The following is a 14,468-nucleotide window of genomic DNA, read 5'->3' on the forward strand; positions in this document are numbered from 1 at the left end:
CGAATCTCAACTTCCGTTTATTCTTGTATTCCTTTCTTGTATTTTCTTGTGATGATTTTGCAGGCCTGCGAGTATAAATGAAACAGATGACATCTAAAAAGGTCTAAACATATTAACCATTCAACACTGGTGAGCGCTTAAGATTCGCCAATAAAGCAACTAATGGTTATAACAAATCGGGGCGAAACTAATGGTTATAACAAAACATTAAATAGGGGCGAAACTTAAAAATCGCAAGGAGCCATGAAAAGACCTCCAATTGGCCCAATACTAATGGCGATATTTCAGTGAAAAGATTGACTACATACTAAAATCATTAGACAGGAAAAAATCATGAAAGATAACCGACTAACGTCGGGCGAATTGTTCTCAAACAACCGGCGAGCGGTTGGCTTCGTCAGTAGCTAGACACGGTTCACTGAGGCTAGCTTCAGCTTGATTCGAATCTTTAACTTTTAGATTTCTAGCCTTGTTAGTAAATAAATCAAATAAAAAATTGATATTTTAAAAATATGCAAAATATTGCAAAATTTAAAACAGCTTCCAGATTTTGCAGTGAAAATATTCAAAACTTTTTTTGTCTCTGAAGTTATGTCAAGGAACCCATCTGCAAGACTTGAAAAGCTTTGATGGCCAATAATGATTGTTAAACTCAGAAAAGGACAAAAACATTCAAAAACTTAAAAAACAATCGAAATTTTAACAAAACCCTGTTAAAATTCAAGATAATAAAATCTTCAAAACCATTTCAATGTCTCAAGACCCTATCCAGTTCACTGGCTCAAAAAGATCCATAAACTTGGAACATAATATTCTCCTAAAATTTGAAAAAAAAAATTAAAAAATTAAAAATCAAAAAATTGCCAGTGCAGGATTCATTAAAATATTGATATCCAATCCATTAACTCCAGATAATATGCGACAGCTTATCATCAAACCTTGGTTGGGGTCCCTAGGACCCTGGTGCCGGAAAAAATGATGAAAAAATCAAGAAAATTCAAAAATTTGATAAAATGCAAACATTTTTTTAAAAATAGCTGATATTTAAATCTTGAAAAACGTTGCATTACATCTAGAAGCTATGCAGTAACCTATAATCAAACCCTAGAGGAGGTTATCTAGCTCTTGAGGATGGATAAACCTAAAAAACGCCAAACAAAATTCAAAAGACTTGAAAAAAAATTGCAAGTTGCATAAAAAAACTGCTAAACTTTGTGATAATAACAAGTCCAAGGCCAAAAAAATTACAGTAACTTATTATCAATTTCTTACGGAGCTTTTCTGACCCTCAACAAACCTCAATAATTACTATGTCAAAAAAATGTAAAATATGGCAAAAATTCTTTAAAAAAATGCTAAACGTCGTGATGTTTAAATTTTGTAGGACAATCTATTACCTTTAGAAAATATACAGTAACCTATGTTCAAACCCTAGAGGAGGTTCCTTGTCTCTGGAGGCTGAAAAAATCAAAAACACAAAAATTTTCAAAAATCTTGAAATGCAAGTTTTATAAAAAAAAAATTGCGTAAGTTTGTGACATAAAATAGTTGAGAAACTATTATGTGGCCAAAAAAAGTTTGTCGGTAACTTATTATCAAACACCTTAGGAACATTTCTGGCCCTTGCGTCTGGAAAAAACTGAATAATGACAATAAATGTTAAAAAATTGAAAAAATTGTAAGTTTTGTAAAAAGAAGGCTGAAGTTCGTGGTGTTGAAATCTTGAAAAACATTCCGTTACATTTGCAAACCATACAATAACCTATTGTCAACCCTAGAGGAAGTTCATCGGCTCTTGACGCTTGAGAAATCTGAAAACCGACAAAAATTTTCAAAAAACTTGAAACAATGTAAGTTTTATCAAAAAATTGCTAAAAATTGTCGTAAAAAAAATTAAAAGCTATTCCATGGCAAATAAAAATTTTTCAGTAACTTATTATCAAATTCTTAAGATTGTTTTCTGGCCCCTGCGTCTGGAAACCCGTGAATGATTAAACATAAAAGTCAAAAAATTTAGAAAATTTGAACGTTTTGTCAAAAAAATGCTTAAATTCGTGATGTTAAAATGTTGAAACCATTCCACTACCACTAGAAACTATGCAGTAACCTATTAAAAAAACCTCGAGAAGGTTCCTTGACACTTAGAGGTGAAAGATTTCAAAAAATGACAAAAATTTTCAAAAAGCTTGAAAAAGCTGAAATTTAGCATAAAATTGCGTTTTTTTAGCGATCGGTTGTTCGTCAGTAGCCACGAGGCGGGGGGGGGGGGGGGCTACTATCAATAACAATCAGCATTAGAGAGAGGTAACTAATACTTATAGGACCGACGTTCAAATAGCGGGCATCTAAAATTGGGCTTTATGTGTTTATCCCGTTTCTATTTCTGACTTCAATTTTTTATACTGACGGTTCATTTTGAATTGCTTTGCTGAGCAACTGATGTTCAAAATCACTTTTAGCAGAATGAGAGAAGAGAGAAACTAGCCTAGAGAAGTCAAAAAGATTTCACGCAAAATGTTGAAAAGGCGGCAAAATGAGGTAAAGCGAAACATTTTTTTATTCGACGAAGTAAAAAAACATAGCAGGACAAGTCCTGACGTACAATTCAAAGAATTTTCATTGACTAAACAAAAAACCAGACCTAGAATGGACTAAGAGTGAATTGAGAAAACCATTTTTAAAAAATTCTGATAAAAAAATAAGAAAAAAAACAGAAAATCAATGTCAAAATGCCACATGTGAACAAAAAAACCACTAGCGATAAATGAAAATTTAATTCAAACAAAAAACTAGGCCTACAGTGAGCTGTGAATCGGTTGGGAAAACCATTTAGAAAAAAAATCGACCCAAAAAATCGAAAAAATAGTAAAAATCAGAGTGAAATTGCCGCATGTGAACAAAAAACCACTACCGAGAAACCGAATTTTTGTTCAAACACCGTTTTCTCACTCTACTTTAAAATTAGAGCGAAAAAATTTCACGCCGCAAAACCACTCGCTTTTTCGCTCCATTTCCTGTTTCGGCGTGACCAAAATCACTACTCCAATTTGACTTCAAAAATCATGAAAATGTGTGAACAGATCTTAAAAAAAAAAAAAGACAGCGCCCCAATACAATTCAAATTCTTTGAATTGTAAAAAAATAGGAGCGCTATAATAGCCGGCTGAGAAGATGAGGGCGGCTATTAATAACAAAATAGATAACAAGATAACTTAAAAAATATAAGCTCTTCACTACTTACGCCAAATGGTACTTGCTGCATTGCTATCTTGTGCTACTTTAAAAGTGTATCGAGTAGCCTCAAGAGACCTTAAGGTTAGTGCTGAAAGTCATTTAACGAGCAATGCAAATCACTTATTATACAAAACATGCTTGATTGACGCCGGGTGAATTGCTCTCAAAAATGTCAGCCCAAGACAAATGGTCAGACGGAAAACAATCAGACAAATACTTGGTAGTCTGGAAAATAGAATTTATAAAGACCAACATAACAAATATTTGCTGCAAACTGTATTAGCGAGTTAAAACTTATTTCATAATTCAACTGCCCAAGTCACTTTAAATGAGTATACATAGACCACAGGCTGCTATAACAGCCGCGCAATATACTTTCAGGCCGCAGAATACATATAGAAACAGATACAGAAATGAATTGAAAGAGTTATCGCCGCTTAAAATTTACAAGAGCTTCAAATTAAAATAGGTTGTTGAAATTCACTCGTACAGCTTGGGCAAACTTATTTATTATTGACCTTGATTAGACACATAAGATTCACTGACCTTAAACTATTTCAACTTTAACATATGTTTTAAAGTGCAAAAGTCTTCTTGAGAGGAGATTCACGCAGATGGCAAAAGCTTTTGTTTGAGAGTGTTAAACAATATCACGCTCGCAAAAACCTTTCGCGAGAGGAAAAAATTCAGATAAAATGACGTCTTCAGATCTGCTGTGTGAACAGATGTAAAACGAAAAAAAGCGTCAGACGACGAAAGAAAAGTCAGGACAATTGGCCTACAACCCAAAGAATTTTCAGTTTCAGTGACTACAACGAAAACCAAACATAGACGTATTAATTGCTCCCAAACGAGACGGGGCAGGTTAATTTAGAGGCGGTGTAGCGTCAAAATATTTTACTGAGTTAAAAAAACTCCTACCCACCGGGGTTCGAACCCCGGGCATGTAGGATACCAATCCAATATCTTAACCACTAAGCCACAATATGGTTGATATTGGCACCATATGCTCACAATCCCTTTTTTATTAGCACGACTTTATTCGAGAAAAACAGCAACGTAGACCCTTCAAAAATGAAAAACTCAAGCGTAAAAAAGTCTCCTCAAGAACCTTAAAAAAAGTTCTAGAATAAAAGCGCAAAAGCGGTCAAGCAGTAACATTAAATAAAAAACGCAAACAATGACAATGATTAATTCAAACTTCTTTCGAGACCAAACAAACAAAAAACTATCTAAATTCGACCATGATTGGATTGGCAAAACTATTTAGAAAAAAATCAGATCAAATTGACTCAAGCGAATTAATGTTCCAAAACAGTTTTCATTTTACTTTAAAACTAGGAAGGAAAATTGAGGTGTGCTGTTTCATTTGATTCTAAAAATATATTTAATGCAGCTTTAAAACTAAACAAGTCTATTAAATAATTACTAATGCCAGCTAGCAATCGTTCTAACAAACTTGGAGAATCCAATTCACAGTAACTTAATGACTTTGCTTTATCGGTTCATCTTGTTTCTTTTGACTGTACTTTTTGACCTGATGCATATTCACAGCATTGCAAAATTCGAAGCGTGAAAGAATTTATACCTTTATTTGATGGATCATTCGATGGAATTCAACTGAAACAGTGAGTGATGTAAGTCATGAGTCAAACGTGAAAGTTGTAACGAAAAACGTGATCGATAGGTAAGTCAAACAAATATTCGAAAATTTTGCAAAATTCAAAGTAGAAAAACGACTATACTGACTAACCTAATGGACAACCTGCATAATTATGTTGGACAATCTGAACCAATACCAGGGTAACATGAACAAAGTAACTAACAAAAACTGATATAGCATCTGATAAAATTTACATTAAGTTGCGACTTCAAAAACTAGTAGACCCTGTATTAGAGGAAGTTTCTCTCAAAAAAATTCGCAATTGACACACATTCCAACAAAATTGGTTTTATAAAACAACAGAAAATCGAGGAAAGGGAAAGATGCTGAAGCACAAAACCAGAAAACAAAATTCTCTGACCAAATGCTAAAATGAAACATAGCAGCCATTATTATTAGAAAATTTTTTATTTCTTCTAGATCATCCACTCAACCAAACCACAGCGACAGGGAAAAAACAACAACTAAAAAATGCAAATATCTTGAAAAATTAGCAATGTGTATAAGTTATTTCAGTAAATTGCCATGTCTAGCCTTCAGGTCACTTCATAATAACAACACCTATAGATATGCTCTATTTAGAATCAAGAACAACAGCAAGAAAAAAAATAATCGACAAACGTCGAGCAAATTGCTCTCAAACGACGGGCGACCAAGGGTCGCTTCAGACCATGAGTATACATCTCCAGAAGTTTTCTGTGAATCGCATTCTTCGACATTGCTTAGGCGTACGGGCTAATGCCCTCCGAGCGTTCATCTGTTTATCCCGTTAACTGTTTATTCCGTTTATGAGGATGAAAAGAGTCATACCAAAAATCGTTCTAGCGATAATTCGCATAAAACGAATATAATTGCCACAAACTTGATTTGAGAGCAATAAAAAATTAGGCAAATTTTTTTAAAACAAAAAATGGCAAAAATTTACTAAGCTTTCTTCAACAAAAGCATTTAAAAAAACTAACTAAAAGTTCACCAAAACGGCTAGAACAATTAGTTTCAGCCACAAAACTTTGAAAATAAAGTAAAATAATACTAAAATAAACAATACATTAAAATCCATATATGCACTGTTAATAGTTTAAGATAATTGAGAAACACCTTTGACAAAAGTGGTACCAAAACTAACATAACCGATGAACGTCGGAAGAATTCAGTGGGAGCTTCAAACTACTGTACCCAGCTTCAGACGCTGGCGCGGGGGGTAACTAGATTAATAAGGAGGTCTTCATTTAACGTCATTAGAGGTCATTATCTCCGACTATAACCACTAATAAAAATTTAAGTTAGAAAAAGACACCAACTTCGGTGCACATTTCATCTGAATTTTTTAGTACTGAACTGCCGCAACTGACACTTGTTAACGAGGAAGAGATTAAGACAAAAGAAAACGAAAAAGTTACTCAAAAAGGTTAAATAGTCAACAAAAATTTTGCATGAAAAGACCACCACATTTACAAACGTAAGCGACTAACCTCAGACGAATTGCTCTCAAACAACCGGCGAGCGGTTGGCTTCGTCAGTAGCTAGTCAGGGTATAGCGAGGCAAGCTTTAGCTTAATTGAAGGGACGTGAGGTGAGCTCAGCGGGGGGGGGGGGGGTGCACAGAGGCCTGATGGGTCAACAGTGGGTTGGGGGCAACAGTTGGGGGGGGGGGACGCTGGGAGAGCGGTTTTCGGCTGCACGGGGCCCTTACGGCCTGACAGATGTGCAGGGGTGGGGCTTGGGGGAAGGAGAGAGGGGTTGATGGGGGGTGATAAGGGAGAGGGGTCCACCTCTAATAACCGCCCTTCACACCATAAGTATGTCTCCAGAACAGTTTGTGAATCGCATGCTTGGAGACTAATGAGCTGAAGGCTCTATGAGCACTTAATGCCTAATGGACGCTACCTGTTTATCCCGTTTTTGAGGACGAAAAGTCAAATGCGTCAGACACAAAATTGGTCAAACGAAAAATCGCATAAAAAAGACCGACAGGACTAATTTAATTGCTACAAACTTCGTTTGAGAGCAATTAATAACTGCTTCAAACTTCGTTAGAGAGCAATTGAAAATTGCTTGGAAAAAACCACATTGGCTCAAAAAATTTCTCTCTCTTAGCGAGATTTATTTCACACCTCTTTTCTTGCTTTTTCTCAAAGAGACGGCATGAGCAGAAAACCCCTCTCTTCAATTTGTTACAGCCGCTTGACCCAATTACTTTTACATCCTGTTTTGGATGTAAAATCTGTTATTAGAAAAGAGGCTTCACCAAATTTCTTATTCGAGTAAAAAAAAGGAGAGCGCCTAAACAGCTGTTGATAAGATGGCGGCTAATCATAAATGACTGACGCACTCGGGGTCCAAAACTACAATGGACATTCACTAGATGACTTTACGTCTCCTCGTCAGTGTTGTTGAATCACATACTTATTAAAGCTCTAAGAAAAAAGCCCGGCACTTTGATGTCATCGGGCCCCGTGAGGGGCCCGAGGACATCAAAAACAACCAGCTATGATGGGACCAATTGCTCTCAAACGACCGCCGAGCGGCTTCTGTAGCAGCCAGTTGGGGCTTAGGGATGCTAACATAGGGGTGGGGTGAGTGCAGTGGGGGAACACGTGGGGTCAAAGAGTTAGGAAAGCTGCACGACGGGGGTTCAGACCTGAGCTTGAGATGGATAGACGTGACGAGTGTTGGGGGAGGTGGGAGCGTTGTAAGGGGGACCGTTTTTGAGGACGAAAAGTCAAAAGGGTCAGATGAAAACTCAGTCACGTGACAAAAAATTGCATCAAACATAGCCGGCAGATTGCCGGAATAGCTGCGAAATAATAGACTTGCGTGCCGTATGATAGAGATAGAAACAGATATAAGTTGAAAAAGTTATTGACGCCGCTCAAAAAGCTATGTAAAATAATTAAACGATAAATTAATAAAGATTGTTAAAATTCATTGTGCAGAAGTCTTTTCATTAGGGACCCTTATTACACATATGAGTTCCTTTGACCTTAAACTAATTCAAATTAAACTTGAGTTTTGAAGTGCAAACGTCATTTTATTGAGTGAGGTAAGTCACGTATGATCAAAATCTAATCACGCAAATGCCTTTAATACTTTTTCTAGAGAGAGAGAGAGAGAGAGAGAAAAATGACGTCACGCGTGCAAACGCTGTTAGTGAGAGGAAGAATTCATTCAGAAAATTTGACTTTTTCAGCTTTGATGTGTGAACAAATGTAAAACGAAAACGAGCGTCAGACGACGAAACAAAAAAACATAGCAGGACAAGTCCTGACGTACAATTCAAAGAATTTTCATTGACTAAACAGAAAATTAGACCTAGAACGGACTATGAATGGATTGGGAAAACCATTTAGAAAAAAATCCATTAAAAAATTTAAAAAAAACAGTAAAAATCAAAGTGAAATTGCCGCATGTGAACAAAAAACCACTAGGGCGAAAGCGAATTTTTGTTCAAACACCGTTTTCTCACTCTACTTTAAATTTAGAGGAAAAAAATTTCACGCCGCAAAACCATTCGCTTTTTCGCTCCACTTCCTGTTTCGGCGTGACCAAAATCACTACTCCAATTTGACTTCAAAAATCATGAAAATGTATGAACAGATCTTAAAAATCATAGCCGGAAGAATTCCGGAAACGACTCGAAGTGGAAATCCATTTAAATGCCATTCAAATACTCATCAGATAAAACGTGCCTCCTCCAATTTAGGATTATCTTGAAACAAAACCATAAAACCAAAAAAGTTATAAAATCAAGCCTATTAGAATATGATGAAAATCTTATCAAAATTTGTCGTCAATCGAGACCCCGAAATAACCATCTCTGTCAAAAATTACTTCATCAACACAACTAGTACCTACTAAAACCACTCATGAAAAGTTTTAAAAAATACTTGATCCCAGGCCATTAAAAAAAAGCATGACTAAAAAACTGGAAAAAGTTAATAAATTTTTTAAGATTACAAAAGCACAAAAACCCAAAGACAAATTTTTTTCAGCCAATAGGGTATCCAGATGATCGCAAAACAATAGGCTAGTCACTATAGGCGAAGAAATGTATCTAAAGAACAGAAAAAAAGGAAAATTTGCAAAAAATTAAGAAAAATACTTCCAATTTTCGCTATTTTTCGTCATATTTCTCAACAAAAAATTGCTTCATATCCACAAAACTGCAACTATTTGTTAACTACAAATTTCTCAAGTAATAGGGGTCTTTTCAATACCCATTTGCGGCAGTAAAACAAAAGTTAAAAAATTGCAAAAATTAGCCCAAAAATCAGCAAAATACATGAAAAACATCCGAATTAGCATAAAATTCATATAAATTTCCAGAAACCTTCAAACCGCTACCAACACCAGCCTTAAAATAAAAGAAAATCATAACCAAACCTCTTAACCAAAAAAAAAATTGGAAAAAAACCGCTTGAAAATGCCGCACGTGAACAAAAAAATTCACTCGCTTAGAGAAAATTTTTTCACACATCAATTTTTCGCTCTCAAAAACAGCGGTATGAACAAAAACCACTCTCTTTTCGCTCCGCTCTTCACTTTTGTTCAGCACCAAAATCACTCAAAATTTTTTCACGCGTTTCATTTCCCGCTTCAAAAATCACTCCAATAAAATTGACTAAAAAAAGGACTTCTCCAATACTCCTCTTCGAGTCGTAAAAAAAGACAGCGCCCCAATACAATTCAAATTCTTTGAATTGTAAAAAACAAGAGCCCCGCAATATAGCTCCGCTCAGCTTCTGGCTTTGCAGCTATAAAAAATCAAGAGCACCGCAATAGAGCTCCGCTCAGCTTACAGCTTCGCAGCTATTAAAAGACCACGACTAAAATAATTGCTGAAAACTTAGTGGGAGAGCAATTAATAAATGCTACAAACTTTTGAGCGAAATTAAACAGAATTTTGGTTACCTTCTGCTGTTGGCTATCATTTGTTCCTTTCGCTGCTGTAGAATCATGTGTCTTTCTTCTGGGTTTTTGGAGAACCTCTCTCCAAATACAGTACGGCTGCCTGATTGTGAAAATGATATACCAGCTGCAACATCAGATGCGCTCATACAGCTTCTCTCTGGACAGTGGTCCGGATTAGAGCTCGATGAAGATGACGTCTTCTTTCGGCGTCGCACCTCGCCACTCAGATTTGTTGCTGATGTATCTTGATTCTTGATTTGGATTTCCGGTAGAATGAGAGCTCCATCAATCACCTCTTCACTGTTCGCCGCCTGAACTCTCGGTACCCTGGTCGACTGCTGTTGTAAATCAGTTGTATTGTCAGTTAACAAATTAATTTGGTTATCCTCAGAACCCTGTAATAGTGTTGATGGACAGCCAGTGGTCACCTCGTTCTCTGGTTTCGCATTATGAACTGAGTCTGAACTAGACTTTTGGGTATTTTCATCGGTAGTCCCTGCCTAAAATTGAATGTCAATATTTCATGGATTATGTCTCAGAAAATTATAACCATAGCAAATGTGCAGTTGGCCTTTTAAATGCACCCAAAGATTAGCTCAGGGTTACGGGTGGAATGAGGCGGCGCGGGGCGGGGTCAAATTTAATGCACCGCCCTCCACACCATGAATTTACGTCACTTCGACAATTTCGGTACAACGCATACCCGGAAACCAGGAAGGTGTAAGGCTGTAATAGAAATGCTCAGCGAATTGATTACCTCCGGGCTTTATCCCGTTTTTGAGGACGATCAGTCAAAACGGTCAGACTAAAAATCGGTTGAGCGAAAAATTGCATACCAACGACCGCGGCACTAATATAATTGCTACAACTTCGTTTGAGAGAAATTAATTATTGTAACCACCATCGTCGCACTTTTTTACGCCAATTTAGTTTTATATTTCCTTCAATTTTTGAGTTGATCTTAGTTTTAAATTGAGATTTGAAGCGATTTAGATCCGGCAGCAATAAAGCACCATGTAGAAAGTTCATTTCAGAAGATTTAAACATAACCGCCTAAAGGACGAATTATTCTCTGACGATTCTCTGACGATTCTCCCGAAAGGGGCTCGTCTCTACTATAGCCTGCTTTAGTCCGGTTGAGCGTAGGAGCTTGTTGGGCGAGTGGACATTATAAACACTAAGGGGCGTCAAATGACGTCATTAGAGAATACTATAGACCACTATTTATATGTTCGAACAAAATCTTAGTCGCCCGAAAAATTTACTGCCCTGACACAAAGGCACTTGCCCCTGAGTGCCGGGCGGGAGGCCCGAGGGGGACTAAGATTTTGTTCTAAAGTATTTAGAGAAACAGGGTACAAAAGTGTTAATTTCATTTGAAATTGAAAATATGAGTACAATTTTGCAGATTAATGAAAGAAAAGTTTTCTTCTTAAAAATATACAGGAGTTGAAATAAACCAAGCGTCTCCGTCTCCCAGAGCGTAGCCAATTAATTATAGCGGTCTGATTCAAGTGTTAGATTTCTTAGTTTGAAAGTTTGAACTTAGACTTAAAGAAGTGAAGGTCCAAGTTCAATCTTTAAAACTAAGCTCTCTGCCTCGAAGAGACCGATGAAATCGTACCCTGGGTTCTCTAATACGATTTGTAGTGAAAAATTGAATCATAGCACGTTACAGGGCACGATTTGATTTCAGCTGCTTAAAATTGTGAATGAAAGAGCAATTTAGATCACCCAAAACTCAAAAAGGTGTCAAAACCGTCCAGCAAAAACTTTTGGCTATGAAGGCACACACGACGACAATATTAGTTTCGAGCATCGTTGGAGAGCATCTAAAAATCAGTTTGCCTTCAATTAAAGAGTGGTACTTCAAGATCAGACGCGTTACAATCTTACCTTAGCAGCATTGCTCACATTTCCAAAGTTGTCCTCGTCTACATAGTCTATCCCGGGATTCCGAGCTCCAGGCTGTAAATACAAGGTATTTTAGCAGACTCAAGGCCGAACATAGTCTATATGTCTAATAAAGGGAGCAAAAGGTTGACTATTAGTTCAGTTATTAAAATTTGAGAGCTACTGAATTTTTGCGTGTTGTTCAATCCACTTTTTCATGCCAATTATCAGGTATTATTCATTTATCAGGTCCAATTTTAGATATTTCAGGTGCCAGATATCACATATTAGTAGAAATATTAAGTAACTGTGAGGTCATTACGGGGATATAGAGGGTGCCCTCCAGAATATGATCGACAGTCACTTCGATCGAGTTGGTCGACGCCAAGCTTTCTTGTATTGCAGAAATTGGCAAATGGGGAAAGAGGACGTGCACTTGATGTGTCCAGTACTCTCTCTGCGAACTTGAACCCTCGTCACTTTGGCCACTGGAATTTGCAACAGGTGGAGACGCCGAGGTCGATCCATGTGTGACCTCAACCGAGAAACTCGGTAGCCAACTGGCAATTCTGCTGCCATCAAAATGGAAATAGTTCCTTCTGGCAGAACCTCCCGCAATCTGTTGTAGTAGAGGAGTCGATGGAATTGAGGAGCTTCTGGACGTCATCAACCCTGGGGCCAACAGAAATCCGGAGTTTCTCGATTGCAACTCATTGTTGGTCAAGTTGCTGTCACCATTCGCAGTGTTCTCAGTTGTCGCTTCAGTTGTCAATTTGAGGACAAAACGACAAGTTGGACACGTTGAGTCCTGAACCAGCCACGATCGAAGGCAGGACCTATCCCAACAATATCTCATTAATAGCTATCATCTACTGGCTGTGGCCATGAGAAATTTAACTTGCTGAACAGCTCCACAGCATAACATACGAAGTTCAGAAACTTGAATTTTTCAATTCTCTAACATCTGTACGTCAAAAGCTTTGAAGCACCCAATGATGTCGATCAAATTACAATTAATCGACAAAAGAGCAATTATATTTTTAATTAAACATGACGAACGTTTGCTGTAGTTATGCTAATAGACAAACAAGGTGTGTCCTATTCAACCTGTGAAATATGTGGGAGCATGGCAGCTTCCTCCCGACAACTATTGGGTCCCAGCAGATTGCGCAGGGCTCCTCGCCGATGTCACTATCGGCACCTCCAGCTACTTCACCCTCCCCGTCTTCATTAACAACTCCGTCTGCTCTCATGGACGTCCCTGTGCTTCCTCTCTTTGCTCCTTGACACCTAAAAGTTCAAGACTTTTCCTTTAAAAACACACCAAAAGAAAGAGTAACTGAAAGAACTAAAACTAAATGCTTTCTCTCTTAGAGGCATCAGACAAAAATCATTCTCTTCGCTCTTCAATTTGAAAGGCTATAGCCACCCAACCAAAGAAATTTGCTCCATGCGACATGCCATACTACGTTTATTCCAACAATTTTTTTTTTCGAAAAGCACTTGTCGTGACAGTCGCGAACAAAATATAATCTTGTAAGATCTTGAAAGATTCTTGCGAAAAGAAAGTTAACCTTTTAAAATCTTACAAGACAGAGTTATTCTTGCAAGATCTTGCAAGACAGAGTTAATCTTTTAATATTCTTGTAACAATCTTGCAAGATTAACTTCGTTTGGAAGAATCTTGCCATTAGGATAAAAAAAATCAAAACGTGCTAAAATGAGTAGATAACGGCACTTGACAACACCATCCCATAGAAAAAGCAGTTTAACCCATATGAAATTGAAAATTCGTTTCAGAAGACAGTTGCCTTTTAAAAATCAGACCTACAATAAACAACCCTTTGAACTAGATTGGGTAGCCAAAATCAGATACTGCAAAGCATTCCTCAAAGAATATTAAATTGTTTTCTCTTTAAACATTAAGTGGTTTTTCCCAAGGTCTTAGATCAACACGGAATATCTTGTCTATTTTTTTTAAGAAAAAAATAGACAAGATATTCCGTGTTGAATTGATATTCCGTGAGCTTCAGAATTGATTTCGAGTCATTAACAGATTTTTAAAAGCAACTAATTTCAAGTAAAAATTTTGTTTTTTGTCTATTTCAAAAGACAGAGAAGCAATCATTTTCTGGGCTGAATCTCCGTACTTGGACAAAGCATGTATATAAACGTAGTTGATTAGTGGAGAACCAAATTTGGTGAAATCGACATTTTATTTCCCAAAAACGCTCGATAATTTATCGAAAAATTCATAGACATTTTAAGACTTGCGTAAAAAAATTTCTTTTAACTTTTTTGGTAGGAAAAATCAGCCACTCGAAAACCTCCTCAACGGTAAGACTAATTCTATCTTTCATGGGGCAGAAAATGATTGTCCCAAGTTCTTATATCAACAAGGAAGCGCTTTTTTGCTTTTTCGAGTCTTCCCAGCCGCGTATTCGTCAGCATAACGGTAATTACACCCAAATGCGGCATAATCCGCATTCAATTAACTCAAGGTGACATTGAAAGAAAAGTTTGCAATTCAGAAAAGGAATCAGATTTCAGAAGTGCCAGAGATTTTTAAAAGCAACTAATTTTACCAAATTTTTGCTCGTTTTTTCAAATGAGACGCAATCAAATTTTTCCGGTCCAGTTTTCATACCTAGAAAGCGCACGCATACCGACGTTGTTTGCAACTTGAAACTTTAACTGTTGATTTTGATATTATAGCCAAAATTACTCGTTAATTATCGAAAAAGTGTCAGACATTTCAGGTCTGGCG

The 14,468-nt window shown here is 36.9% G+C and overlaps 1 protein-coding gene across 1 annotated transcript in view; it reads right to left on the reverse strand.

Annotated features, from left to right (window-relative positions):
* The window catches only part of LOC142334636 (E3 ubiquitin-protein ligase AMFR-like), a 172,188-nt gene that overhangs the window by 7,792 nt on the left and 149,928 nt on the right, over nt 1–14,468 (reverse strand). Inside the window, exons 9-12 of the mRNA XM_075382829.1 lie at nt 12,809–12,991; nt 12,024–12,537; nt 11,705–11,776; nt 9,809–10,308 (exon numbers count right to left, since the gene is read on the reverse strand). Of these exons, the coding sequence (XP_075238944.1) occupies nt 9,809–10,308; nt 11,705–11,776; nt 12,024–12,537; nt 12,809–12,991 (1,269 nt within the window). The remainder of the gene's footprint in view (nt 1–9,808; nt 10,309–11,704; nt 11,777–12,023; nt 12,538–12,808; nt 12,992–14,468) is intronic.

This window comes from Convolutriloba macropyga, chromosome 2 (genome assembly GCF_964194025.1).
Source record: "Convolutriloba macropyga chromosome 2, txConMacr16.3, whole genome shotgun sequence".
NCBI lineage: Eukaryota > Metazoa > Xenacoelomorpha > Acoela > Convolutidae > Convolutriloba > Convolutriloba macropyga.